Source organism: Archocentrus centrarchus, chromosome 7 (genome assembly GCF_007364275.1).
Source record: "Archocentrus centrarchus isolate MPI-CPG fArcCen1 chromosome 7, fArcCen1, whole genome shotgun sequence".
Lineage (NCBI taxonomy): Eukaryota > Metazoa > Chordata > Actinopteri > Cichliformes > Cichlidae > Archocentrus > Archocentrus centrarchus.
In genome coordinates this window covers 30,947,745-30,975,609 of record NC_044352.1, presented here as the reverse complement: position 1 = coordinate 30,975,609, position 27,865 = coordinate 30,947,745, and the positions used below count along the sequence as shown (strand labels likewise).

Here is a 27,865-nt window from a genome sequence, read left to right as displayed (position 1 = left end):
TCTTGAATTCCTGATCATATTTGCCCAACAGAGTATTTTGCTCTTAGAGCGCAGGGTAAAAGTGCTTCCAAATGGCAAGCTTGTCACCAGCAGCTTCCAGTTTGGATTCCAGAAGATTCGGGAGCTTTTTGATAAAGATTATAGTTTAGGCTGAATCAGAAGACCCTGAGCTGTCCCCTAATTATGCTGCAATGGCTTCAGGCTGCTGGGAGATGCATAATACACTGACCATTTCTCCTCCACTCCCCTCTTTTCGCTCCCCATGTGTTTTTATTGCATGCCATTAACTTTCGTCTGCTCTCTTCAGTATTTTTTAACCTGTTTGTTGTTGGCTGTCTCTCTTTGCTTCACCTCACCCACAAACTGGATGCAGCAGATGGCCCGATTCTGCTGGAGGTCTCTTCCTGTTTAAAAGGGAGTTCTACGTTCCCACTAAGTGCTGCTCAGAGGGGATCGTCTGATCATTGGAGTTCTCTCTAATATTGGCAACTTTCGACAATTGTTAACTGGCGGTATATAAATAAAACTGAACTGAAATTGAATTGAATTGAATAATTTGTGCACAAGTTTCCTCTTGCTGGCAAGTCTAACAGTGACACCCAGGGGATAATTAAAAAGGGCATCCAACAGACAGTGAGGTAATGTCTCTGATGCTGGCACAACTTCCTTTGTGAACTTTTATAAAACAGATTAGATATCAAGAAAAGATGTCAGCCAAGGCTTTTCATCATTTGCCAGAGGTTTTGCCCTCTAAATACTCTCTGATTCTGTGCAGAAGTTTTTGCTGCCTCAAGTTGTGCATTACGTACATTACTTTTTTGTGTCTCGGTCAGGTGCAAGATATAAAATGTGCAGGTGTTATTTATGAAGACCTTTAATGGGAACATCTCCAACCAGGCATAATTTCCTTCTGTATTTGGTCGTAATTAAACTGGCTGTCTAAACACTCCTCTGTTCTTAAGCTCCTCAGTCCTGGTCACGAGTGGCCGGAATTACTTTCCGTTGTTATTTTCATTTCCATATTTTTGCTTGAGGAATTAAAGTTTTGCTGCATAAAACATTCCTCAGTTCTCTGCTGAGGGCTCGTTCTTAGCCCTCACGCTTTGTTCTGCCTCAGCAATTATACAATGAAAATACAAAAGAACATCTTGTGCCTTCTTTATATTCTCCCCCTGTGGTTCTGTCGTTGAGTCATGTACCCTCTGTCTCTTTCTCTCCTTTCAGCTATGGAGGAGCTGGATGGAGATGAGGTGAGAGTATCCTCAAGAGGACGTCTTGCTGAGAGAGACATTGTTCAGGTACTCCTCAAAATTCTGTTAACTCCGCAGGTTAGACTTGAGCCTGTTTCTGTCAATAACATCAGCATGGGGTTTATATCCTCCGGAAGAGGGTGGCTTGCATTTATAACACATACACAGACACTCACTGGGGACTTCCTCATACAGTATACATTTGTATTACTCAAGTATACAAAATAATGTGATGCTGAAATCGCTCATCCATGCCTTTTGCTTATTTCTGACAATACAGCAGCTTTGGGGGAAAAAAAGGCAGTACTTGATCTCACTTATCAGTCATTGCAAAAACCTTTATTAAAAACACCATTTGTATCCATTAACAGATGCAGTACATAGATTAAAAATATTATATCTGCTAATGTCATCAGACTGTAATTGTTACTGATTCTCGTCAGCTATAGTGCCATTCATATCACTATATAGAATTCATAAAATATTTTTTATTGCACAAACTGATGACATAGGCAGACATTATAAATGCTAATGTTTGGTTTACATTTTTATTTATAATGAATTATTTTAAACAGTTTTTAACTGTGAAATAACTGCATTTACATTCACCATCAAGAGACTTGGATCCATAAAAAAATTTGAATGGCTTCTTCCTTTCTTTCCTGTCCATCAGCCCTTTTTTTGTGGTATATATATTTGTAGATTTTGTATATTTGTGCTGATATATTTTTTACATAAATACATTTTTTTTTGCCTCGGCAGAGGAGTATTTTAGATTCCATTTTCTTAAGCATTTATCCAATTCAGGGTTACAGGGAGGCTCGAGACCTTTCGCCAGCTGTCATAGACCAAAAGGCGGTGTCCGTCCTGATAAGTCGCCAGACTGGCTGGTGCTTGACAGGACAATGGCAGATCCTTGGCTGGTCCTTGACCATAATGAGATCCTCTGCTTGCGATGTGGCCAATGTGACCACGAGTGGTAACGCCCTTCAGCAGCGTTTAGAAAAATTGGTGGTGCAGTGACAATGGAAACGCATGCATTTACAGCCTGCTACGCCATATATTCATACATTTTAAATTTGCACAGGGGTTCTGTAATTATAACAGAATCATAATGTTGAACCTTTCTGTGAAACACTAACATAGATATTTGCTTGCCGCAAATAAAGTAGAGGTTGTGCACACTGAACAAGCACAATAGAAAGCAGAAAGTGATGTTTGCACCCTCTGGTTATTGGTGACTAATGTTTATGAACATAAAAGCATAAAACAATATTTAACTGCCCTGCAAATGTTTTTAAACTAAAATTAAAATTTAAATGTGAGTTGATTATTACTGTGTCCTGTCAGAGAAGGGTCCGTTTTAGATGCGATACAAAAGGGCAAGTCTGATAGAGAGTACTGGGATTGTACAATGATTACGACTACAGGGACTACTACAGTAACTATCACAGTCATGCATTACTTTCGGCATTACTCAATGCACTACGTTGTCTGCTGCTGATCCTAGTCTGTCACCTTTGTGTGATTCATTTTAATACTCTGCTCTGCTGTGAAAGGGACACTCCATATATAACAGCAGATATATGTCCTGCAAAAAAAGTGTCCAACCTAGTAGTTATTTATTTATTTATAGGCACAAAAACCGCATCTGCTGACAGGTAGGAGAGAACTAGCACGGCATTAGTATTCAACCCCAGCCTGCGGTCTCCCCCACAGACCACGATTTTCAAGCCCCTATCACAAACATCCCTCACCATGTTCTGGGTGTGATTTTAACACAGTGCACGGTCCTCTTTGGAGGAATCGTTGACAGAACGTATTTACAGAACGCTGCCATAAAAACAGAACTGTAGGTCGATGTTCAAAGGAGAGATTTCTGCTTTTCTTTAGTGCTTGTTGTTCAGCTGTCGTGCATCATTTGCATCTCAGTGAAACTCTTGATTATCAGGTGTGAAATCAGAGCCTTTCTCAGAAGCACCCCCCCACCCCCACCCCAATCTTTCCTTATCTGCAGAAGTTTCTCAGTGAATGACATTTTTGTGTTTTGTCCTTTAATATAATTAATCACAGAAGATCTGTCTGATTTTTAGATTACTGTTAAAAACCTGTTGGCTTCTGCAAAGCAAATTATAAATAAATGATGGGTGGCTCAAGACTTTTGCACATTATTAAAGTTATAATATTAAGATGTAACCTGAAAGAAAAAAAAAAATGTAGGTCTGAACAAGTAACATCCCAGCAAACAAACTAAAAATGAAGTTTTCACAGTATCAGACATAACCTGCACATCTGCTTTTGGATCTGTAATATGAGGAAGTTTGTGTGCAAAAATGTTTTTTTCTTTATTTAATTTTTATTTAAATTGGATCTACTTATTAGATTAAGTTGAAATGAATAAAGAAATGTTTGCTGGGAATAGTTTTGGTGATCTCCAGTGCAAAAAAAAAAATGCAAACTGTAAAGTTTCATCCATATTTCACATTTTTAAATGACACTATTTGATTATGAAAGCTATCAAAACAATTTTAAACTATTCAAGTCAAAGTTTTAAAGCGCCATCTCTTGGTGACACTCTGCAACTGAGTCAAAGGGGCGTGTTTACAGTGGAAAGTAGAGGAGAGAAGGGGGAGAAGGGCGGGGGAGACTCCCAATGGCAGGGAACCGGCTGACAGCTGGCTGGGAGCAGCAATTTTTAAGTGGCTGTATCTGCGTATACAGAAGCTGCATCTAGGCTTGTGTGAGCTTACTGTGGCTTCTGACCCGTTCCTATATTGTTGGGTTTTTTTAAGTTCCAGTGAATGAAATGTTGAATAATGCTCCACAGGTTATAAGCTGTTAAACTGTATTTTATTGCTACAAAGCTGCCTTACTCTTGTGTGTAAGCTGTAGTGGTGAGGGAAAATGACAAGAAGTTGTTTTGTGCATCCTCTGGACAGAGGAAAGAGGACAAGGACACTTGGTGGTGGGATGAGGAAGTACGGGAAACCCACCACTTACAATGCTGTCCTGAGCTCCCTCCCCAGGCATCTCAACCCCCATTCACACCTTTATTCCATTGACCCCAATAGGTAGTCAGAGTAATTAAGGATATAGATGGAAATGTGCTAACAAGTGAAGAGTGTGTGTTGAGAAGATGGATTAAAGAGCATGAATAAAAAAATGAGAGAGAGGACAGTTAATGAATCAGGAAGTACAGAGGATTAGTAAGGAGGAAGTGAGGGCAGCTATGAAGAGGATGAAGAATGGAAAGGTTATTGGTCCAGGTGACATACCTGTGGAGGTATGGAGATGTCTGAGGGCTTTTTGACCAGACTGTTTACCCAAACTTTGGAGAGTGAGTGGGTGCCTGAGGAATGGAGAAGAAGTGTACCGGTACTGATTTTCACGAGCAAGGGTGATGTGCAGAGCTGATAAAAAGAGTTGCTGAAGTGAGGTTAAGAAGAGAGGTGAGCAGCAGTGTGGCTCCATGCCAAGAAAGAGCACTACAGATGTGTTGTTTGCTTTGAGAGTATTCATGCAGAAGTATGTGAGGGTGGTGGAGGACATGTATGAGGACAGTGAAACAGTAGTGAGGTGTGCAGTAGGAGTGACAGATGTGTTTAAGGTGGGGGTGGGATCAGCCTCTTCTTGTTTGCAGTTGACAGATGAGGAGGCAGGAGTCTCTGTGGACTGTGATGCTCTGGAGAGAAGAGGAATGAAAGTCAGTAGAAGCCAGGCAGAATAAATGTGTGTGAATGAGAGAGAAACAGGTGGAAAGGTGAAACTGCAAGGACCAGAGGTAGTGAAGGTGGATGAGTTTAAATACCTGGGGTCAACCATCCAAAGCAACAAGCAGTGCACAGGAGGTGAAGAAAAGAGTGTTTGCAGGGTGGAGTGGGTGGATCTGAGCATCAGGGGTGATTTGTGACAGAAAGCCAGCCAGACCTGCTATGATGTATGGTTTGGAGACAGCAGCACTAACAAAAAGACAGGAGGTGGAGCTGGAGGTGGCAGAGTTGTTAAGATGTTAAGATTTTCACCAGGGTGGACAGGATTAGAAATGAGTACATCAGAGCCACAGCTCAGATTGAGCGGTTCAGAGACAAAGAGAGGCACGGCTGAGATGTTTGGACATGTGCAGAGCAGGGGTAGTGGATATATTTGACAAAAGATGTTGAATCTGGAGCTGCCAGGCAGGAGGAAAGGACCACAGAGGAGATTCATGGATGCAGTTAAGGAGGATGTGCAGAGGGTTGATGTGACAGAGGAGGATGCTAGGGACAGAGTGACGGAGGAAGATGATCCACTGTGGTGACACCTAAAAGGAGCATCTGAAAGAAGAAAAAGTAGAACAAGAATGTTAAATGACTAAAATAAGATAACTCATGTCAGGTAAAGAAACAAATGAACATTTTAATTAATGTCATGCTTCAGAAAGATGTCAAAATGACATTTATCAGTTGGCGATATAACCCTATGTGTGATTGTGTTAAGTAGTTCTAACTCACATAAACTGTGTGCCTCAGTGGTAAATCAGTTTCATGGCATATTAAAATTCACTTTTGTACTGTGAAAGAATAAAGGGCAGCATAACATTGTTCAAATGGAACAATGGAAAAAGAAGACACTCTGGACTCAGTGTGTTGAACAGATTTTGAATACAGTCTGAATGAGCTCCTTTAAGTCCAGTTCTAACATTTGTAATACACAAACCTGTTTTAAAATCCTTGAGAATTTAGACACAGTTATAGAGTTATAGACCTTTACCTCTATAGACATACATGCATTAGGAAGTGTGGCTGCAATGTGAACAATACAGCTGCCTAGTTGAGGCATGGTTCCAGTAACAGCAGTGGCCAATGCTGCAGCTTCATTACTCTGCAGACCCCTGTTTTGAAGTCCTGAAGTTTTTATTTAGTATCACCCAAAATGAGTGGATAACTAAGAAATGAACTCAAAAGCAAACCGTTTTCTCCATAGACTTCTATAGGACTGGAAGTCTTTTTGTAACCACAGCTATTGCCATCTGGTGGTTTTCAGATAGAATGCAGGTTTAGGACATTTCCGCATTGGCCTAGTTTTTCTGATCAGGACGCGACATCCATCTTATTTGCCGTCTTTGCAAAAAACATATAATTTGTTTCCATTTCTTTAGTTGAATCTATGAAAAATGCCAAAGATAGCACAGTTTGGTGACCACAAAGTAGCACTTTTGCACCAACAAGGTGATTCCCAAAGAGCTATCAGCCAAAAACTTGGCAATATCTTGGCACGATGTGCAGTGTGTCCTCAAAAATTTTTAGATAGCTAGACCAGTAGAGCTAGACATGTAGAGGACAAATGAAGACGTGGCAGGCCTAAAACCCTACTAACAGCAGACTAACAGTAACTGAAAGTTGTGTAGTTAAGAAATGAGGGGAGGCTCATAATTTTTGCATGGTAATATCAATATAACTGGGTAATCTTTAGCTAACTCAAGTAGCAAGAACGTATCACAGTCATTCTCAGGATCTATTTCAACATTTAAAGCACATTTCTTTTTTCCTTCCTGGGAACTTCGTATATATATATATATATATATATATATATATATATATATATATATATATATATATATATATATATATATATATGTGTGTGTAAGTTGTTGTGGTGTATTTCTGGCTCTGCAACATGCGATCAATATGTTATCGGAATGAGCGACACAGCTAGGGCTGCAACGATTCATCGATTAACTCGATTTAATCGATTCTAAAAATTTATCGACACAAATTTACTGTGTCGATGCTTCGTTTAAACTCTGCAGCGCTCAGCTGTCTCGGTGTAAGCGGCGCTCCTCACTAGCATTAGCAGCATTTGTGCTGACGTTTTTTTGTGGGTTTATTGGGGGCTGGCAAACCAACATAGAACTGCATTACCGCCACCTACTGGACTGGAGTGTGAATCACTTACGTATACACAAGCACACATTCTAAAAAGCTCTCCGTCGCTGCGATGGATTTCATTTAACACAGAGTGGATCATCACTAGAGTTACCACCTGTCTCGTAAAATACAGAACCCCGTATGTTACGGGACTCCGTGGAATACGGCTCCGTAACATGCCGTGTTCCGTACTTTACGGGACGGGTGGCAACTGTCGCTGACATGCATTTCCACGCCTCCACTGCTCTCTGTGTGTCTGTGTGTGTTGTGCTCGCTGAGAATTTCAGCTGCTATTTTTGTCTTTACTTCAGCTGTAGCTACCAGAACTGGTTTGCTAGCGAGCGCGGGCCATTAGCACTAGCGATGGTTCGGTACCGGAAGGCCCGCCCCCCAGGACCGAGGGGCTCCTTCAAAATATTTTTTATACTTTAATCCCTTATTAGTGACTAAATATAGACCTGCAGTAGAAACGTGTTTTCGAGAATGCTTGTGAATACAAAGCAATACACCATTACTCACACATGCGCCATGGCTCCCGCAGCCACTAGTTTTTCAAAACACTCATAGCAGGCAGCGGTTTGAACTGCGCAAGCGCAAAGAGGCGAAGCTGTGACGGTGAGCTCAATTAGTGAAAAAGGAAACGTTTTTCCAGCGTCCAAAACAGCAGCTTTTTCTTTTAGTAACCACCATTAAATCTGTGAAACAGCTGGAGGTCCTTCATCAAGCACCTGATCAGCAAGTGTTAAGGTGAAGAAAAGAGAACTTTGTAGCTGCTCCATTCACCGCTGTTTGTTCACATGGCGAGAAACTGCATTACGGAAGTTAAAATATGCAGATAAACTGTTAATAAAAAAAAGTATTTCTTATCCGATTACTCGATTAATCGCTGGAATAATCGATAGAATACTCGATTACTAAAATAATCGTTTTATGCAGCCCTAGACACAGCCATTTTTCAAGCCTTGGATTCATATAGAATTGGAAAAAGGTGAGCGTCACCATTCTTATGTAAAATAACTTGATGCGAAATAACAGACCCCTTACAAAGATTTATATGAAGAGTTTATAAAGATTCTTTATGACTAGACTACTAATTAAGAAAAATTGTTAGTCACATGCAAGATGATCTAAACACAGGCCACAGTTTTGTTAGATGTAGCGTACAAACTATGCCAGAGCTGGAGAGCCTGTTTGTAGCATCATGGCACTGTGAGCAAAGCTATGACTCTCTGGGTTTTCTTTTTCACCATTTTTCTTCCTCTTAGATTGTGTCTTGTAGCGTTTTTTTCACCATCAACTAATAATTCAGCTGTCTACTTTTAATGAGTCCTTCATCAGCTTTTAATATAATATACATACAATTGTTTTTTTTAAGAACATTTGATTTATTTCTGCAAAAAGTTGCCAAAGAGATGCAAAAAGCATTTCCTGAGTACACGTCCCAGCAAACAAACTTCCTGCAGTATCATTTCCAAACTCAAAAAGAGAGAGCAGCTCTTTCTAAATCTTGTTCAGCTGGGAGTGACCCCATGAGAGAATGATCTGGCAACAGTAAACAGTTATTTTAGAGAGCCTTTTAAGATATGAGAACATAAATGGGAAGCAAATACAATTGCCCCTGATAACAATGTACTATTGATTTTTTTTTTTGATAGCAGTGGAGAAGGCTAGGCAGGCAGCAGAGGGTAGTCTGATGGATGAGCACTTACAGAGTTAAAAGTATGGTGTTCATGTTTAAAAATGCTAAATATTACTTCACTTTAACAAAGTTGCAGTGGCTGTTTATTATACCAGATCATTTAGTATTAATTTCAACATTAATGTCACACTTTATGGCCTAAAATAAACATCCTGCACTTGTTTCAGCCAGCAAAGAGACAATAACTATTTATTTAAGTTTATAAAGGAGGAGAGAAAAGCTGCATGATGCTTCTCAGCTGTGCAGGTATCAGTATAGATATGCAAACCAAGCATTACCATGTAAAACCAATGTACTGGGTCTTCAAGGAAAGAAATATTTGAAGTCTAAAATAAATACCAGCCATGGATGGCAATCTACCAACACCTGTGGCATATTATATAACCCATACAGGGCCCCACACTAACAATATGTGTTCCACAAATGGAACGAATCAGAAAGATAATACTTCAGGAAAAGTAAAACTATGAAGCCTACAGAAGAAGCCATGAGATGAATCATGCACTCTAGAACAACAGAAATAAAACAGGAAGATTATTCTCTGTAAGCAGTTTTATTTATCCATTCTTTTATATATTTAAAAACAGGACTAAGTTCATCATGAGTCTTAATTAGCGTGATCAAGAGGTGGCCCAGCATGTCCAATTTCAGTTCTGTTTTACAAATGTAAAATGTCACAGTAGCTTCAAACTGCTGGAGACCAATTAAACTAAATTAAATTAATCACAGACTGTTATAGAAATGCCATACCACTTTATTTTACAACAGGGCTGACCGAAGTGCTCTCCAATAACACCAAACATAAAAGACAAACAAAGGCCAGAGGGTAAAAGATACACAAACACAAAAGAGCTGCCGAAGTTAAACAATAAAGGAATACAAAAAAGTAACTTAAAATCAGTCAACATCTCACACTGGGTCAAAGGGCAGGAAGTAGGTGTGTTTTTAACCAAGATTTAAAAACAGCAAGTGAAGGAGCCTGGCTGACATGCAACGGCAAATCATTCCACAATTTTGGAGCCACAACTACGAAAGCTGTGTCACCTCTGAGTTTGCGGTGCAGCTTTGGAACGTGTAAAAGCATCTGGTCTGCCGACCTCAGAGAACGAGAGGGGACAGGTGGGTGCAGCAGTTCAGACAGATAAAATGGGCCATTAAGAGACTTAAAAACAAAAGGATTTTAAAATGGAGGAAAGCTAAAATTGGAGTGATGTGCTCTCGCTTGCTTGCACCAGATAAAAATCTAGCGGCAGCAACAAGCAGGATTTTACCACCGTGTTTACACAAATATCAAGCTTTAAAGTGCAATCTATTTTCACACCTAAATTTGTGATAGTGGATTTCTCGTATGGGGCCAGTAGGGAAAGGTCGACACAGCTGCTGGTGTCACTGAGTCTAAGCAACATGATTTCTGTCTTGTTCTCATAAACAGGCTCTCTTCTACACAGTCCTCATTTATAAAGTGCTCTACTATCCCAAACATTACGGCTAACAGGTGGATTTTCCTGTTTCGGTGCAGCTGGACAACAACAAAGAACCACTTACTGCTTAAGACACAGACAGTGAAAGTGGACTGTATATCCTTGTTTTTAACATGAAACTCACTTCTGCAGCCACGGGCAGTACAAAAGTGACCCCCCTTAGATTCAATTCAATTCAGTTTTACTTGCAGAGCACCAAATCACAACAAACAGTCACCTCAAGGTACATTATATTGTAAGGTAAAGACCCTTACAATAAAGAGAAAACCCAACAGTCAAAACAACCCCTTATGAACAAGCACTTGGCGACAGTGAGAAGGAAAAACTTCCTTTTAACAGGAAGAAACCTCCAGAAGAACCAAGCTCGGGGAGGGGCAGCCATCTGCTGTAACTGGTTAGGGTTGAGGGGAGAGAGATTTTTTTTTTTATTTAGTTCTTATCATTTTTCTCACTAGCTAACATAAACTAATGTAAGCCTATTGTGGCAACCAACCAACCAACCAACCCAGCAGGCTGACTGAGAGGGACAAAATCAATTAAAGCTGCAAGCAGCGATGATCGGGCCCTCACACCCAGGCACGCATTGAGCTGTGGCACAGTCGAGCCGTGCCGCACTTGGAGATTGTTGCGGCTGGGGGCGTCATGGTCTCGCCTGAATACTGTCAGCCCAGTAGGCTACTCGTAACTTCCGTCGTTCGACAGCCAAACATCTCTCGCGTCCACTAGGTGGCATTGGCAAGTGCCTGCTAATTACATGTCATGATGCTGTATATAATGCCTGCATCCATCAGTGAAAATTTAATGCTCATTGGGATGATGATTATCAGTGTACTGCTGATTTCCTGTCCCCACTAAGTGGCGTTATGAGTGTAATGCAAAGCTGGTAGGTAGGTGTGTCGAGACTCATTCACACTCTCATGAAGCATGTGAAGTTTGGGACAGATTGGACAATGTATATTTGAGATGTGACAATTTAGTGCTGTGGAATATGATTGAAATCCCAAAATCAAAGTGTTGTTACGGCAACACCATTTGATATTATATAAAACCTTGGATAACTTTTGATGGGCTACTTGTTTAGATGATCTGGAGTGATTTTGGTCTCACTGGGTCAAATGCCCTAGGAGGAGCTGATTTAAATACAAGGCCTGAAATTTGGGAAAAATACTGTAAAAAAAGACAAAACGGGCTGACTTCCTGTTGGGTTCTGGGTATGACTCCAAGAGACTTTTTCACAGTTTAGGATGTTACATGAGCCTGCACAGTTTCAGATATGTAGATGAACCGTCGCTCTGGGGCTGATATTTTGAAAATTTCTAGGAATTTGGTATTTGGTAATCACAGCATTTAAATCTGAAAGCTTACATGCTGACAGAGTACTGTGCCTAATTTCATGAGTTTTTCAGCTTTTCAAGACCCTCATCAAGGACTGCTTGTTTTATGGTGAACCAGGGTGCGCTGACTTTACGCATTTCAATGTGTTCTGGACAGGAGGCTTATCAAACCACTGAAGTTTGGTGCAGATTGTGAATGTGGCTTTGAGTTACTGCCATTTTTGTCCTCATGACGTACCATCGAAATTCGCCATCCTGCCAGGGTCACGCCTTTTGGCGAAAACTCACAGTTTTGACACCTTAAGTCTTTCCTGGTGAAATTTGAAATGGTTCTGCTCAACCACCTTGGAGCTGTACCTCAAAGTGTAAAACATGGCATTTTCCCACTAGGTGGCGCTGTGACTTTCATTAAATATTTCATTAAATATTGTCATATGTGTTCAGGGGCAGACCCTCATCCTACTGAAGAAGTTTGGTCCAGATTGGATTATGTAGGTGTGAATGAGAGCCAATCAAAATTTTTTAAAGTTTTTAAATTTAGATTCCCCCCTGGTGTGTAGATTACACTGATCAAATATGAAATTGGTCCCATCCAAATCCTAGGAGTACTTAGACAAAATGTGAGGGCAGGAAATCACTAAAATTGCCCATTTAATTCAAAATGGCGGACTTCCTGTTGGGTTTAGGGCATTTCTTTTGTCTGGACACGTTATATATGTGTATCAAATTTCATACATGTACATGAAACGCAGCAGTGGGAACTGAACTAAAGGCGGCGCTGTAGAGCCATATTGAAGGGCCATGCCTGAAACCATTAAAATACGCAAATTTTCACCAGACCTGATGTGTGCAAAATTTAATGAGTTTTTGAGCATGTTTAGACCCTCAAAAAAGCAATTAGTTTGCCTGAATAATCAAAAGCAGAAACAATAGGGCCTTTGCACAGGTTGTGCTCAGGCCCTAATTAAGATATGCAAATGGTCTGAAAACACTGCATCACCGATTTCCAAATTAAGAACAGATGACCCATTAGACAAAACAAGATCCAATGTGTGCCCACATTCCTGAGTGAGACCATTCACAGACTGAATTAAATTTAAAAAGTCCACTAAATCTAAAAAAGTTCCTCACCAGAGGTTCCTAGGGGCAACAAATGTGGATATTAAAATCCCCAACAATTAGAATAACTTCAGCCAAGAGATCAGAGAAGTAATTTAAAAAGTCCTTACTATACTTTGGTGGATGGTAAACCACCATGCAAAGCAGCAGTGGAAAATAGCAGGGAGTCTACCTCATTTTTCAATTCTAGAAGTTTTGTGGCCTGTATTGTGACAATAAAAAATGTTTCTCATAGGCATCACTTCAAGGGCAGCTACTTTTAAGGAAGAGGAGCTCTGTGTCCCATTTGATTGTAATAGACTGCCATAGGATAGTTTGGAGGGTATTTTTTTGTATGAATAGCAATTTTATGCTCCCAAAATCCATCCTAAATCTTTTTGCTTTCATAAAACATAAATGAACGTGCTGCAGTCAAGCCAAGAGTTTCATTTTATACGTCTTTTTGTTAAACACATCCACAAGTCTTCACACACTTTACTGCAGCCATTTTTAAGTTATCACTGTAAAGCACTGCATTGATGAAAAACAAAAATGACCCCTCACAAGGTTAATAGCCAAATAATTTATGCAGTTGTTCTAAAGCTGTATTTCTATTGCTATACTGTCTTTGAGTTTATTTTGCTAACAGCAGTAATCACATTTGCATGCACACAGTAATCATTTGATTGCCTTTAACCTTATTATGACAATAATTCAATCAGGATGGTTACACTAAGCAGGGATAAAATGTTCACTCACTTTAAATTTCATGCTTTCTCATTGTTATTGATTCAATATGAGTACTGCCTTCACTGCAGCAACATTATTTCTTTCTTAAATTAATGTCATACTACTCAGTATGGAAGTGTGGCTTCAGTGACACTGATGCAGGAGTGAGTTTGTGCAGATACAGTCTATCAGGTGAGCCACTGCTAAGTACCTCCAGAAGGTTAGACAGGTACTGAGAACCCAGCTGAATGGTAGGAATAAGATCTAAGCCATTAATACATATTCCCTACCAGTCATCAGATACCCAGTTGGAATAATACGCTGGCCACAGGAGGAGATAGATGCCACTGATGTCAAGGCGCAAAAGCTCCTCACAATGAACTGAGGTCTCCACCCAAAGTTGAGCAGCCTGAGGCTCTATGAGCAATGGAGAGAACGCGAGTGAGGATTAGTGAGCATAAGAGCCACAATCCAGCATGAAATACAGAGCATCCACAAACACATCAGGAAGATGGCCCCCTGAGATGAGCTGCTCTAAGAATGTCTTGGGCAGCTGAAGACAAAGTGATAACAAACAGGAAGAGGAATTGTCATGGATGACCAAGGCCCTGCATGGAATGCACCATCGACAGATAGAGGAAGTGGCTGACATCAAGGCGTTCTACCAGTGGCTGGAAAAGGCTGGCTTAAAGGACAGCACAGAGGCTCTGATCATTGCAGCACAAGAACAGGCTCTAAGCACCAGATCCATAGAGGCAGGAGTCTGCCACAGCCAACAGGACCCGAGAGTACAGGCTCTGAAATGTACTCAAAGAAAGTAAAAGTAGCTCTTTGGAGGGCGTTTCTACCTGCTATTTTTTGTGTAAAGTTAACTGAACCTCATTATATATTATTGTAATAATATAAAATAATACATGAGAACACAAATGTTATTCCAGTATAAATTTTATTTCTAATGAATGCTCTCAGCTTGAATCTGTTATGTAGGCCACAAACTGTGAAAGGGAATTTAAACACAGCTCTGTTCTCTGTGTCCTCCATAGTAGAGGGTGACTGTGCCTCCACCTAAACACAAACACGAGGATACTCAGGGGTTACAGTGGGATTCAGAAGCTGGAGGAACACTAAGATCAGCTGTAGTGGCTCTGCATGGGGAGAAGAATCACAACTTTCTATTGTGAGCTGCAGTAAATGATGTTGGTGTGCAGGCTGTGATCAGCTGACCTGCTGCTGCTGCTCTGAGGTTTACTGCTCTGTGTGGATGAACTGAATTCATAAAGATGTAACCCAGTATTTCACAGCTATCTGAGCTGATCTCCATCCCCTACACTGACAGCATACAGGCTGTAGAAATGTTGGATTCAGTGAATGAATCTCAGCATCAGCACCTTTGATTCAGACTCATCTCTGCTACACTGATGTAACCTGTAACTCTGACCATGAACACAAAGTGCACCAACACAGAGCTTTACTGTAAATACAGTACAACAAGCTGACCTGTTTGTCCTGCAGTAAACTGTATTTTTATACAATCTTTGAATTGCACAAAGTTAGTGTACCCCAGTTTGCTTTGCAGTCCTTGCCTTTAAATCCAACCTCTCTTCTTCCTCTCCTGTCCTCTTTCTCCATCTCTGAGTGAACTTCTCTCTCATTCTTTTCTCTCCCTGGAAATACAGCAGCTCTTCTTTTAGCTAGCAGACACACTGTGTGACAAACTGCAGATACTTTTTGTGTGTTTGCTGATATTTGTTGAGCATGTAGAAATATTGCATTTAAAATTACCTGCAACGCCCCCTTTATTTTTGCTACTCTTCAGTGCACAAATTACGGACATCTGGCCTCGGTCCGGCCCCGTGATAGCCCTGATTCTAGAGCTATAAATGATACATATATTATATGGTTTTGCTTCTTTAATCTCTTTGTATGCGATAATCCCTGGGAATGGAAGATACGCCAGTTGGACCGTCTCTTACTGTGTGTGTTATTATTCTGCCATTTAGGCTCAGATTGTTTGATGTTTGACAGCACAGTGACCGGAAAGGCAAACTTCTCTCATAGGCGTTAAATCTAAAGTAACGAGTCTGTTTTGAAATTGTATGGAGTAGAAAATACAGATATTTGTGTAAAAATGTAGGAAGTAAAAGTAAAAAAAAGTAGCCAGAAAAATAAATACTCAAAGTACAGATACCTGAAAAATCTACTTAAGTACAGTAATGAAGTATTTGTACTTCATTACTTCCCACCTCTGCCAACCAACCAGACATAGTGGTGGTTTACAAGGAGCAGAAGACCCCAGTTGTGATAGACAGCAGACAGCAACATCAGAAGGAGCATGATAAAAACATCACATAGCGACTTCTAGTAGGGCAGCCGATAGCTACTTTCCTTACTGAGGAGTTACATTTGCTCGAGGATACATAAGCATCAACTGCAATAAGACACAATAGACCTCTGGATCTACTGTCTGTGATGAAGTAGAATTTTGGATTATGTTGGCAATAGGCTCTGATAAGGAATGCACATAATAAAAACTTTCTTCTTTTTTGTCCTGTTGCACCGAGAATGCAGTTTTATGCATGGATTGTATTTATTCCAGCATTCTACATGTTACTTTTCTATGATGGAAAATATAATGGGTTATCCAGAGGTAGCAAAAGTACAGTATAGAAATGAAGTCTGGCCATGAACACCACAGCCACTTTGTGTCTGCTGAGGGGAATCAGACAATTTTTTTAAAAAGCCGACTATGAAGGGTCAGATGTGAGAGGGACAGAATAGCCACAGTCCAACACAGAGCTTTACTGTAAATTCGCCACAGTACGAGAAGTTAACATTTTTATCCTCCACCAAAATGCAGAGTATTTCATGCAACCATTGAATAACACAAAGTTAGTATGCCGCAGTTCAACCCCTGAGTACAGCGCTATAAATGATGCCTAAATTATATGTTTTTGTCTCTTTAATTTCTTTGTATGCAATAAGCCCCAGTGATAAATACACCAATAGGATTGCCTTTTTTATTTTATTGTTCCCTCCATTTAGGCTCAAATTAGTTTAATGTTTGAAGGCGTGCAGTGCTGGGAGCTAAAAACTTCCCTCAGATGTGTTAAACCTAAAGTAACGAGCCGGTTTTGAAAATGTAAGGAGTAAAAAGCACAGATATTTGTGTTAAAATGTAGGGAGGAAAAGTCAAGTTGTTAGAAAACTAAAGATATATTCCAGTCCCCAGCATGTAATGTTGGCACATTGACCATGTCCATCTTTCACATACAGTCTATGACCTCTTCTTATCCTCCAGTAACGAGACAGTTTTATCCTTTTGTATGTCAGTATTTTTTTTTTTTTTTTTTTTTTTAGCCTGTCATGTCTGGTAGATCTTGCAAGCAGAACTGTGATCTGAATGCGTTGTTGTGCCAAACATATTTGCTATTTCAAGATGAGCTCTATAGGTTCTCAATAGGCTCTTCTTGTTGATGTTTTAACCCTTTATTTTATTTATCTGAGTTATTTTTCCACATACTATGTAACAGCCAGAGCTGACAGGCTGAAGAAGAGGAAAATAAAGAGAAGAAAAAGGGAGAGAGAAAGGGAGCAAAAAAAAAAAAAAAAAAAAAAGGGGAAAGAGCACAAGTCTATTAATCAGATACTTCATCACTTTAACATATAAAAAAATACTATCAATACTTGCAAAAATAAATTTGTGTGTGAAAAACAAAACTAACAAAGCATGTTACGCACACCAACAATTTTGTTGAGTTGTGATTGAGTGGGCGTTTGTGTCTGTGTCATGTTTGTGTCTGTGTCATGGAACGTACTTACCAATGAGGGCAAAACGCTGCAGCTCCACCCATCAGAAGCCAGAGGCAGGTACGGAAAGCCCCCGGAACCCCAGGCCACCAGCAGCCCACCAAGAGCCAGGAAGACCCCCGGCCACTCAGTCCAAAGACAACCGCACACCTACCCCAGCAGACGGGAGAGGGTGGTCTCAGACGGAGCCCCCCCAGTCGAGGAGCGAGGGCTCCAGGGAACCCAAGGCGATGAGAAGCCAGCCCCCCCCAGCGGCCAGCCCCCTGCACTGGCCGGCGGCAGGGCTCCCGGGCCCACGGCACCCAAGGACCGCCCGACCCTCCACAGACCCCCCCCCACGCCGAAGAAGCCAACGCAGCCCCGCACCGCACCCCCAAGGGGGGCAGGCCAGTACCCACGCCAGAACACCCAGCCCCACCCAGGAACCCCGAGGCACCCCCATCCCAGGGGGGTAGGGGGGAGGAGGCAACCAGCAAGGAGTGGCCAGGAGGCAAGGCACAAGGCCCAGACCCAGGTCCAGCCATACATACAAACACACCCACACACCCGTGTACACATTTATACACAGATACTCATACATGCCCATACATACTTACCCACACACAGATATGCCATACATACACATTCACTCACCCACCCATACTCACAGAGACGGTGACAAATACACAAAGACACACATTCATCCATAGCTACCCACCCTCTGAAGGCGGGGCAAGTGGAAACCACCCCAGGGCCAACAGCGACCCCAGGACGCCACCAGCCCGGTCCCCAAGGAACCACCCGACCCCTACCCCGGGCGAGACGCAAGAAATCGGGGTGTAAGATGACCCATCCACCCCTCCTCCTCCCCAACTTGTAGGTCTATGTGTTAATGTTTGTGAGTGAATGAGGTGTATAGGGTGCAGTTAAAATTGAGGGGACAGTTATGCCACAAGCTCCAACTGTTGGTCGTCAGCGCCTGCCCACACTGCCCCCCCAAAACCCTCCATGTCTAAAGTGCAAATAAAATTTGGAGACAGACAGTGACGAGGATCCGAGTGGGGCCGCCTCAGCGGCCCATCTCATCAACCTCTGAGTAACATGCCTGCCCCAAAGGTCCTATGTGTATCAGGGTGTAAGTGTGTATGTGTTGTGAGTTATAATGACTAAAGTGCAATTAAAACGGAGAGGCAAGTGGTGGTGCAGCTCTCCACGTGGCCTCTCCATCCTACATCTGTGAGTGATGTGTATTCTGTGTGTGTGTGTGTGTGTGTTTGTGTATGGGGAGGGGGGGGGGGGGGGGGGGGGGGGGGGGGGGCATATGACCAGGAAAAATCCTGGAAGAAGAGAGCCAGCTGTCCGCTGGCTCAATAGGCACCCCGACCTCCCACACCCCAGCACAGGGCAGGGGGAGGTGAGCCCGGGGCCGCGGTGACAGCATCCCGGAGCACTGCAGCACCCGAGGTTGGCGCCCTCGCCCCCACCGCAGAGGGCGGCCCGCTCCTCCTAGATGCCCATTCACTCAACAATAGACACAAACAGGCGACAGGACATACTGGCCTGGGCATGGAAATGCAGTGCCCAGTCCCCCCCAACCACCCCACCGCGGCCCCATCCCCCACCCCACCCCCCTGCAACGCAGGCACCCCAGGGCCCCAAAAGCGTAGACCGGACATCCCGACGTCAGGCCAACCCACCCCACCCGGCGGCGCGGCCGGGACAGCAGAGGCCCCCCCCGCGCCAGGGGGGGCCCACCGGGAGCCGGCGTGGCCCCAGTGCCGGGGCCCCAGACCCCAGCCCCCAAGCCATACAGGGAAGACCAGCCAACCGACCGAGGGCCGGCACCACCCCCCCAAGCACCCCGCCCACACCCCAGGACCGAAGGCAGCACCATCCAAGCCCCCACCACCATCAACCAGGACAGGCACACAGACATCACCAGAAGGTCGCCCCAGGACCCCAGCCTCAGGAGGCTACCAGCTACCCAGGCCCCCGGAGTCCCCCCCCACCCCCCCACACAGCACATCAGGAGCAGAGCCCGCAGCCCACCACCCCCACTAAGTAATGGAGCTGAGCAGTGGGAACCAAAGAGAGTCAAATTCCTCCAATTTGTTTTTAGAAGAAGCAGACATTCTCTCTAAACTAACATGATCTACTAATAAATTTCTGTACTGAGTAATACATAGTTTATTTTTTGTCTTCCAGTTCATGAGGATCATCTTCTTAGCGATGCACAAGGCAGTAAGAACTATGTGTGATATATTTAACTCCATAATTAATTCACTGACATCACCTAAGATGCATAGTCTGGGGGAAGTTGGGATATGACAGCTAAACCATGTGGATAGATCTTCACAAATCCTCTGCCAAAATCTCTGAACTGGTACACAAGACCACAGAGCGTGTAGATGATTATCCTCTGAATTGCTTGTACAGTGGGTGCATATGTTTGAGTGTGTAAGGCCCATTTGGAACATCCTTTGTCCAGTGTAGTATGTTCTATGGAGAATCTTATATTGTACAAGTTGTATTTGGGGTCTTTTAGTCATTTTGAAGATATTTAAACATATTTCTGTCCATAAATTTTGATCCAGGTTGACAGAAAGATCACGCTCCCATTTTGTAATTGGGAGGGAAACTGAATCATCAGTTTTTATTAATAATTTATATAATTTTGATAACAATTTTGGGGTACAGAGGTTAAGAAATTCTGTTACCCAAGTAGGCATTTCTAGATTCAATTGATTAAGGTTAAATCTTCCCTGTAGGACGGACTTAACTTGTTGATATTCCAGAAATCTACCGTTGCCAATTCTATATTTTGATATAAGTTCTTGGAACGTGATAAAATTTCCATCTTGGATAATATGTTCTAAGTTATTTATACCCTTATCACGCCATAACGGAAAATTCAGCATTTTCTTTTTCTGACAAATATCTGGATTGTTCCAAATGGGTGTTAGTTTACAGGGGATGAGTGAAGACTTAGTTATCTTTAAAAATTCCCACCAGGCTGTCAGAGAGGTATTTATACTAAGGACTTTATAGCAGTTATGATGTTTAATACTGGAACTAATGAAAGGTAAATCTGAGATTTTTATTTTTCCACAAAACGCCTGTTCTAGATCCAGCCATGGGTTGTCTAATGAATTGGATTTGATCCACTTTGAAATATACTGCAATCTACTGCTTAAGAAATAGTAATAAAAGTTTGGTAATTCTAGACCTCCACTGTGTTTTGGCTTTTGTAAAGTTTTTAAGCTTATTTTTGACGGTTTGTTTTTCCATAAAAATTTTGAGATGTTTGAATCTAGTGACTTGAACCAAGGAATAGAAGGTTTATTAGGGATCAATGAAAATAGATAATTAATTTTTGGTAAAACCATCATTTTAATGGCAGCAACTCTCCCCATGAGTGATATAGGTAAACTGTTCCAACGTGTGAGATCATCCTCTATTGTTTTTAATAAGGGGATATGATTTAATCGTACCAAGTCTGAGAGCCTGGCGGAAAAATTTATGCCTAAATATCTAATATTTCCTGACTTTAGTGGGGTCCTAGAGGTTCTCTGGAAATTACAATTCAGAGGCAAAACTGTTGATTTACTCCAATTGATAGAGTAATCAGATATAGATGAGAACTTATCTATCAGTGTGATAGTCTTCAAAAGAGAGCCTTGTGAATTCCCAAGGAAAAGTAATACATCATCAGCATAAAGGCTAAGTTTATGGTTCATATTTTCAGTTTGAATCCCTTTAATATTTGCATTTTGACGGATTGCTGCTGCTAGCGGCTCAATGAAAATTACAAAAAGAGAGGGAGAGAGTGGGCAGCCCTGCCTAGTGCCCCTCTGCAGACTGAAACTTTGTGAAATGAGATCATTTGTCCTAACACGCGCATTCGGAGAGCTGTGTAGTGTTCTGATCCAGTTTACAAAGGATGAACCGAATCCAAATTTTTGCAGAACTGCTAGTAAGAATTTCCAATTTACCCGATCAAATGCCTTCTCTGCATCTAAAGACACGATTGTCGTCTCTAATTTGTTAATAGAACAATAGTCTATTATATTTATCAGTCGACGTGTATTATTGGCTGAGTGCCGACCCTTGATAAAGCCTGTTTGATCTGGATGTACAATAAATGGAGTAATACTTTCTAATCTTTTGGCAAGGGCTTTGCAAATTATTTTAAGATCTACATTAATGAGAGAGATTGGCCTGTAGCTGGATGGGAGTGTGGGGTCTTTGCCTGGTTTAAGAAGCAGGCTAATGTTAGCAGAGTTTAAGGTTGGAGATAAGATGTGGTCATTCTGAATCTGAGTTACCATTCTGAAAAAAATGGGAGCTAGCTCAGACCAAAATTCTTTATAAAACTCGGCTGGAAAACCATCTGGGCCTGGGGCTTTATTATTTGGGAGATGCTGTAGGGCTTCACTAAGTTCAGACAATGAAAGAGGTAAATCCAGAGCTGCAGCCTGGCTGTCATTTAGTTTTGGTAGATTTATATTATTAAGAAATTCTTCAATTTCAGTATCAGATGGGTTAATCTGTGGTGAATATAAGGCTTCATAGAAGTCTCTGAAAGAGTTATTTATTTGTTGTGGGTCATGAGTAATAATACCAGTCGAGTCTTTAATAGAAAAAATAGCTGTTTTTTCTTTATTCAGTTTTAATTGCTTGGCCAGGAATTTTCCAGATTTATTTCCATGCTCAAAGTTTTCCAAACGCAGCCTCTGCAACATAAATTGTGTCCTTTTATCAATTATTTCATTTAGCTCCAGTTTCAGTTTCCTCAGGCTGATAATTGTATGTTCTTGTGGTGAAGCGGCATAGGCAGTTTCTAAAGATTTAATTTTTTGTTCTAATTCTAACACAAGTGCTTTTTCTTTATTTTTCCTATGCGAGCAGTAAGATATTATTTTGCCCCGCATTACTGCCTTTCCTGCTTCCCAAAGAACACATGGTGATATTCCTGGAATATCATTATATTCTAAGTATGCTGACCATTCCTTTTTGAAATAATTAATAAAATCTTCTTCTTTAAGTAATGATGTATTAAATCTCCAGTTCCTGATTGGTGGTGTGACTCTTTTCTGTGTCAGAGACATAGACACCGGTGCATGATCGCTAATAGTGATAGGGTGAATCTGAGTGTCTGTGATATCCATCATTATGGAGCTGCTAACTAAAAAGTAATCTAAGCGGGAATGAGATTTGTGTACTGGTGAGAAATAACTATAATCTCTCAAAGTAGGGTGATGTGAACGCCAAGCATCGCAAAGTCCAAAATCCTTCATGTACTGTTTAAGAATGTCTGCAGACTGCCAGTTCCTCTGACTCACTGCTGTACTGCTGTGCTGGGAGCTAAAAACTTCCCTCAGATGTGTTAAACCTAAAGTAACGAGCCGGTTTTGAAAATGTAAGGAGTAAAAAGCACAGATATTTGTGTTAAAATGTAGGGAGGAAAAGTCAAGTTGTTAGAAAACTAAAGATATATTCCAGTCCCCAGCATGTAATGTTGGCACATTGACCATGTCCATCTTTCACATACAGTCTATGACCTCTTCTTATCCTCCAGTAACGAGACAGTTTTATCCTTTTGTATGTCAGTATTTTAACCACACCCTGAACTGACTGAAATGAGTAGGTGTGAACTGACCTGAAGTGACTCGGTAGCTTATGGAGTCCTGTTTCTTGTTCAGAATTGCTATATTCATAAATTCATCAAGAAAATAAAATAATTGGTGGTTGAATCCATGAAAGCTCAAAGAATGGCATGAAATTAGTATAATGAATGTGAAAACTCAGTAAGTGAGCACTTGGCAGCTGGGAGAAAAGAGAGAGAATGAGGGATTTGTATGACCATATTAATCATGGCAGCATCCTCTGCCTGTATTTTCTACTTTTAAAGTACTTTAAAGTATGCAGCTGAAATCATTATCTAATAAAAGCTGTAACTGATGAGAAAATGTCTGAGAGGATTCGCTGTGAGGAGGCCAAAGGTTTCTCTCACGCTCACAGTGGTCCTTAATTAAGGCTTCAGAGGCAAGAACAGCTTTAAAATTCATCACGGATGCAGCCAAAGCGCTGTCTTACTTGGTATCATTTTTTTCCCCATCCCTGTCACGCAACACCAGGTGCCAAATATCACATGAGAAATGTACAAAATGCAAGTTGTTAGTCTTCAACAGGCAGATGAATCCAGCTGTGTTTCCATTATTCATGTCTGAAAAGACCTTGGTGAACATTAAGATGACGAGAAAAGTTCTGGACTTGTCTTTTGTACAAGGCCTCCAAAGAATGGCTACATTAACCTCCTGATGGAGCAAAAAAAAAAGAAAAAGTGTCCTTATCAACCCCAACTTAAGACATTTTATTGTGTCCCCAGATACCCCCAAACCAACCAGTGTACCTTTTTTCAGATGAATGTAAAATCGCCTGTGGGTCAAATGTATTCAAATTAGAAAACTAATAAAGCTGATTTATTAGTTTTCTGTTGGAAAAAAGGAAATAAAATTCATTGTTTAAAATGATAATGCTGAGTGCAGTTTGAAAGCGTTGCAGTCAGTGATGAAAAGGCTTCAAATCCAGCTTCCTAGAAATGCTAAGAGGTATTCCTTAACTACTGTCTCATGCAATAAACTTGAAAAGTTTAAAAGATCTGTTTCACTGGGAAACTGCAAGTATTGTATCCCAGAGTTGCTTTTTTCCACATTATATACTGTCCTAGTGAAACTGAAACTGAGGTCAGGGGATGATGGTTGTCATCACGCAATGTATTGTTTTCTTTGTCTTTTAATTCCCAGCCAATGATACTTTTTATATGGCATGAAATAGACAGTTAGGAAGTCCACATTTCCAGAGGTTATTTTATGTCCCCAGGGACCCCTGTACCCATCGTAACCACACACACACACACACCTCGAGCCCATTGTTTCTCCTTGTGAGCTTTGGGACCAAAACAAACCTTAAACTGCCAGGCCTGGGAGGACCCGGCATCCAGAGGATTTTGGTACTCCACAGAGACCAGCAGTTTTGAATATCAGTGGCTTTTTATAGCTGCCTTTCAGTATCATTAGTCTTAGAGAAACTTTTCTTAATGAGCCTTTATTTCACTGATTTTATCTGCTCTCTGAGCCACTCACTAATCTTTTCACAGTTTGATGATTTCTTCAGTTTATGTGAAATATTAGTGCTTTTCATCAGTCTTGCAAAACATTGCACTATTGCAGGCTTTTTAATGTTTAGGGAGATCTTCCGATTTTCATTGTAATTTATACTGATATGCCACGTGCATAGTAATTTGTACTAAATAAACAGCATGTATCTAATAATTATATCTGAACTATTTTTTCCCACTCCTAGTTTGTTCCATTCAGAGACTACATCGACAGATCTGGCAACCAGGTCCTCAGCATGGCTCGACTGGCTAAGGACGTCCTTGCCGAGATCCCTGACCAGCTGCTGTCTTTCATGAAGAGCCGAGGAATTGAACCGCGACCGGCCCTGTCCTCCTCCCCGCTACCAGAGCTGCACAGACACATCTGACCCTCAACATAGTCTCTGCATTTCTGTCTCTGTTTCTCCCTCTCTGCTTATCTTTGCTCACCTCCCTCACTATTGTTTTTAAATTGAAAACAATAGTGAGGGAAGAATCCACTCGCAGTCACCCATCTTCCTCTCTTATCACCCATGGGGGTAAACAGGCACATGGCAGCTACGCAGCGGGTGCTCATCCCTGACTCACCCACTGCTGTAGCTCTGAATCGCCCTGGTATTGATTTCATTTACTGTTCGAGACTGAACCATGACCATTGCTCCCCTCTGACATCTGACCGTTCAGAACATGGCTTTTTCTTTTTTTTTTTAATTGTCTGATTCCCCTGACCAAACACATTTGGAACAAAAGGTTTGCCACTGGTGCTCGCCAGTGTTGTCACATTTGGCGGGAGTCCTGAAGCTGAATGAATTCAAAGCCCTTGAATAGCAATAGACTCCAGCTTGCGTGAGGTGCTGTGGGGTTATTTAAGGCCAAGTTTTGACTGTAATTCTTTGGAGTGATTGATCACCTCAATGAAAGACATTTTCATTTTACACTTTCTCATTGTTTGCTGAGCCAAATCTGAAACTGTAATCAAGCATGCCAACTACTTCAGTTTAATCCATTCAGATAAATTAGAGAGAGACTCCTTGGGTTTGTCTTTTATAGGGTAGGAAATAAGTGTTGTTAAATCTAATGTGGGGAATCCACTCACATGTTGACGGTCACAGACTTAGACGTACATTCACCTCTGTCAGACATGCCACACCCACACTCTCTTTGCCCAGCATGGGCCGAGGCTGGGTGCAGATTCCCCCCCTGCTGTTAGAGAAATGCCAGACTCTCCGGCTGCCCTGCAGAGAGGAGGAAGAGGGAGGAAGGACGGAAGGAGAAATTGTAGGTGGGAGTAAAGGGAGCAGAGGGGAGGAACGGGCAAGAGAGTGAGGGAGGGGGAAAAAATAGAGAGGAGAAAAAGAGATGCACAAGGATGGGAAGAAGAACAAAGCATCCAGAAATCTGTTTTGTTTGAAGGGAAGGGAAAGAACAGTGGGGCAGATGAGAGCTGGGTTGGAGACAGCAGCAGAGAGGAAGGCTGCAGCTCAGTGCTGTCTTTAGTGTGAGAAGCCTTTGTATGCATATTTCCAGGGGGAAAAAATCTCAATGAGGGATAAACGCACATTCTATGAAAAGCAATATACCTGACTTCCAATGTAATGTTTGCCCTATGCATGTCCCTTCCTCTCCCCTGCCATGACTTGACATTTTATTCCCCGGCAGACTGGAGCTGTGTTGCAAAGTTGGCAAAGCCTGCCACCTAGTGCTCACCCCTTGTATAGCAGGGTATCTTTATTATGCATGACTACTGTACATTCCTATACTAACTCAAACAGTACACACGCATGAACAGATGCAGCTACTATCTTAATCTTTGACAGGCATTCCAACAAATAACAGACACCCATGTAAAAAAAAACTACAAGCGTCTATATGAAATGTGTCACTCTTTGAAGTTAATGTCAAGCGTGACGATGGTGGTTTATATGGGATGTTTTATTTGCCGTGTGAGCATATTGACTTTTTCTAAAATAATCAGTTTCAACGTCATGTTTGTTGCATGTCGGGGAAACTATTGTGTTGCAGTGTGTAAAATATGTGTCATCACTCAGAGTGATCGTCCAAAATTATCTGTACTGTCCATTTTCATTTGCAGATGTTGGAACTAACTTATATGCCTTGTATCTCGCAGAAACATGTGAAATTACATGTACTTTTGATATTTTGGCAGGGTCATAACAAACAGAGCAATGCAGTGACTCTGCAAGATGCTGGTGGTATTAGAAGCAAAGTATTTGAAGCCCTGCTGTGATTTCTGTCCATCCCTTCCTGTTGTCTTATGACTGTACGAACTTAAAGGAAACGTATTATGCTTATTTCAAACTTCATATTTTTATTCATGTACTCTGCTAAAGTAGCTTTGCATGATTCACAGCTCAAGAATAGTCTTTATTTACTTTATACTTGGCCTTGGTACAGCCTGTCAGTTCATTCCCTGTCTGTAACAAGCTGTTTTAGCCATTTTCTGCTGATTGGTTACCCCACATAAAAACCAGGTTTGAAGAGCAGGCGAGTGGAGCTTCTGTGCTCACTGCCAGTGCTATGGGCCTCGGACGACCACATTAGTGAGCTCTGCTCTGTAGGTCATACAGAGCCCAGGTTAGACAGAACAAACTGAAAAGAGACTGAACCCTGAGTTTAGTTTGACTTTAGTCATGTGAGTGTAAGGAAAAGCATAATAGGTCCCCTTTAAAAAAAAAAAATAAGATGGATAAGGTTCTATTGGACATAATTTTTTTTATTGCTTACAGTAAATCTACAAAAAAAAACTTTTACATCTGTATTCGAACAGCTACACTGTATGTTGACGTTTTTCAGAATGTCCATATAAGGAGAATGTAGATGTTTGACCTAGAAACCCTTAACTGTTCTGACAAATATCTTGTCGTGTTTCGATATGACGTTTGACTATATCTGTGTTTACGCGTATCACCTGAAGGTGATGACCTGCAGTACAATATATCCAAACATGAAGCAGCACAGTCTTGCTGGTTGTGTGTTGTATGTAGTAATTCATTCAGCAGCACTATAGAGATCGTTCAGAATGAGTTCCAGCTTTAAATTGTTGATTCATTAAAAAAAAAAATTAAAGAGCTTTAATACATAATGGTAATGTGTTTGCTTCATTTCCAATTTGGATTCATATCACCTCATATCTGTTTTTATCTTGTTTTGAAAATAAAAACAGCACTTGACAGAGCCCCTCCGTGAATCTTCATCTCACCATAGTGGAGGGGTTTGCGTGGTCCAGTGATCCCAGGGGGCTATGTTGTCGGGGCCTTTTACCCCTGGTAGGGTTTCACAAGGCAAAATGGTCCTGGGTGAGTGGCCACAGGAAGATGACTGTTATGGAAAATAAAAAAATCGAGGCACCAGTTTGCCCTGCCTGGGATAGGGTTACCAGGGCCCCACCCTGGAGCCAGGCCT

At 41.5% G+C, this 27,865-nt stretch overlaps 1 protein-coding gene across 1 annotated transcript in view; it reads left to right on the top strand.

Moving 5' to 3' along the window:
* The window catches only part of LOC115782561 (copine-9-like), a 132,808-nt gene extending 105,263 nt beyond the window's left edge, over positions 1 to 27,545 (top strand). The window contains exons 19-20 of the mRNA XM_030732784.1: positions 1,225 to 1,298; positions 24,649 to 27,545. Coding sequence (XP_030588644.1) covers positions 1,225 to 1,298; positions 24,649 to 24,831 — 257 coding nt within the window. The 3' untranslated portion in view covers positions 24,832 to 27,545. The remainder of the gene's footprint in view (positions 1 to 1,224; positions 1,299 to 24,648) is intronic.
* Positions 27,546 to 27,865: the final 320 nt, after the last annotated feature.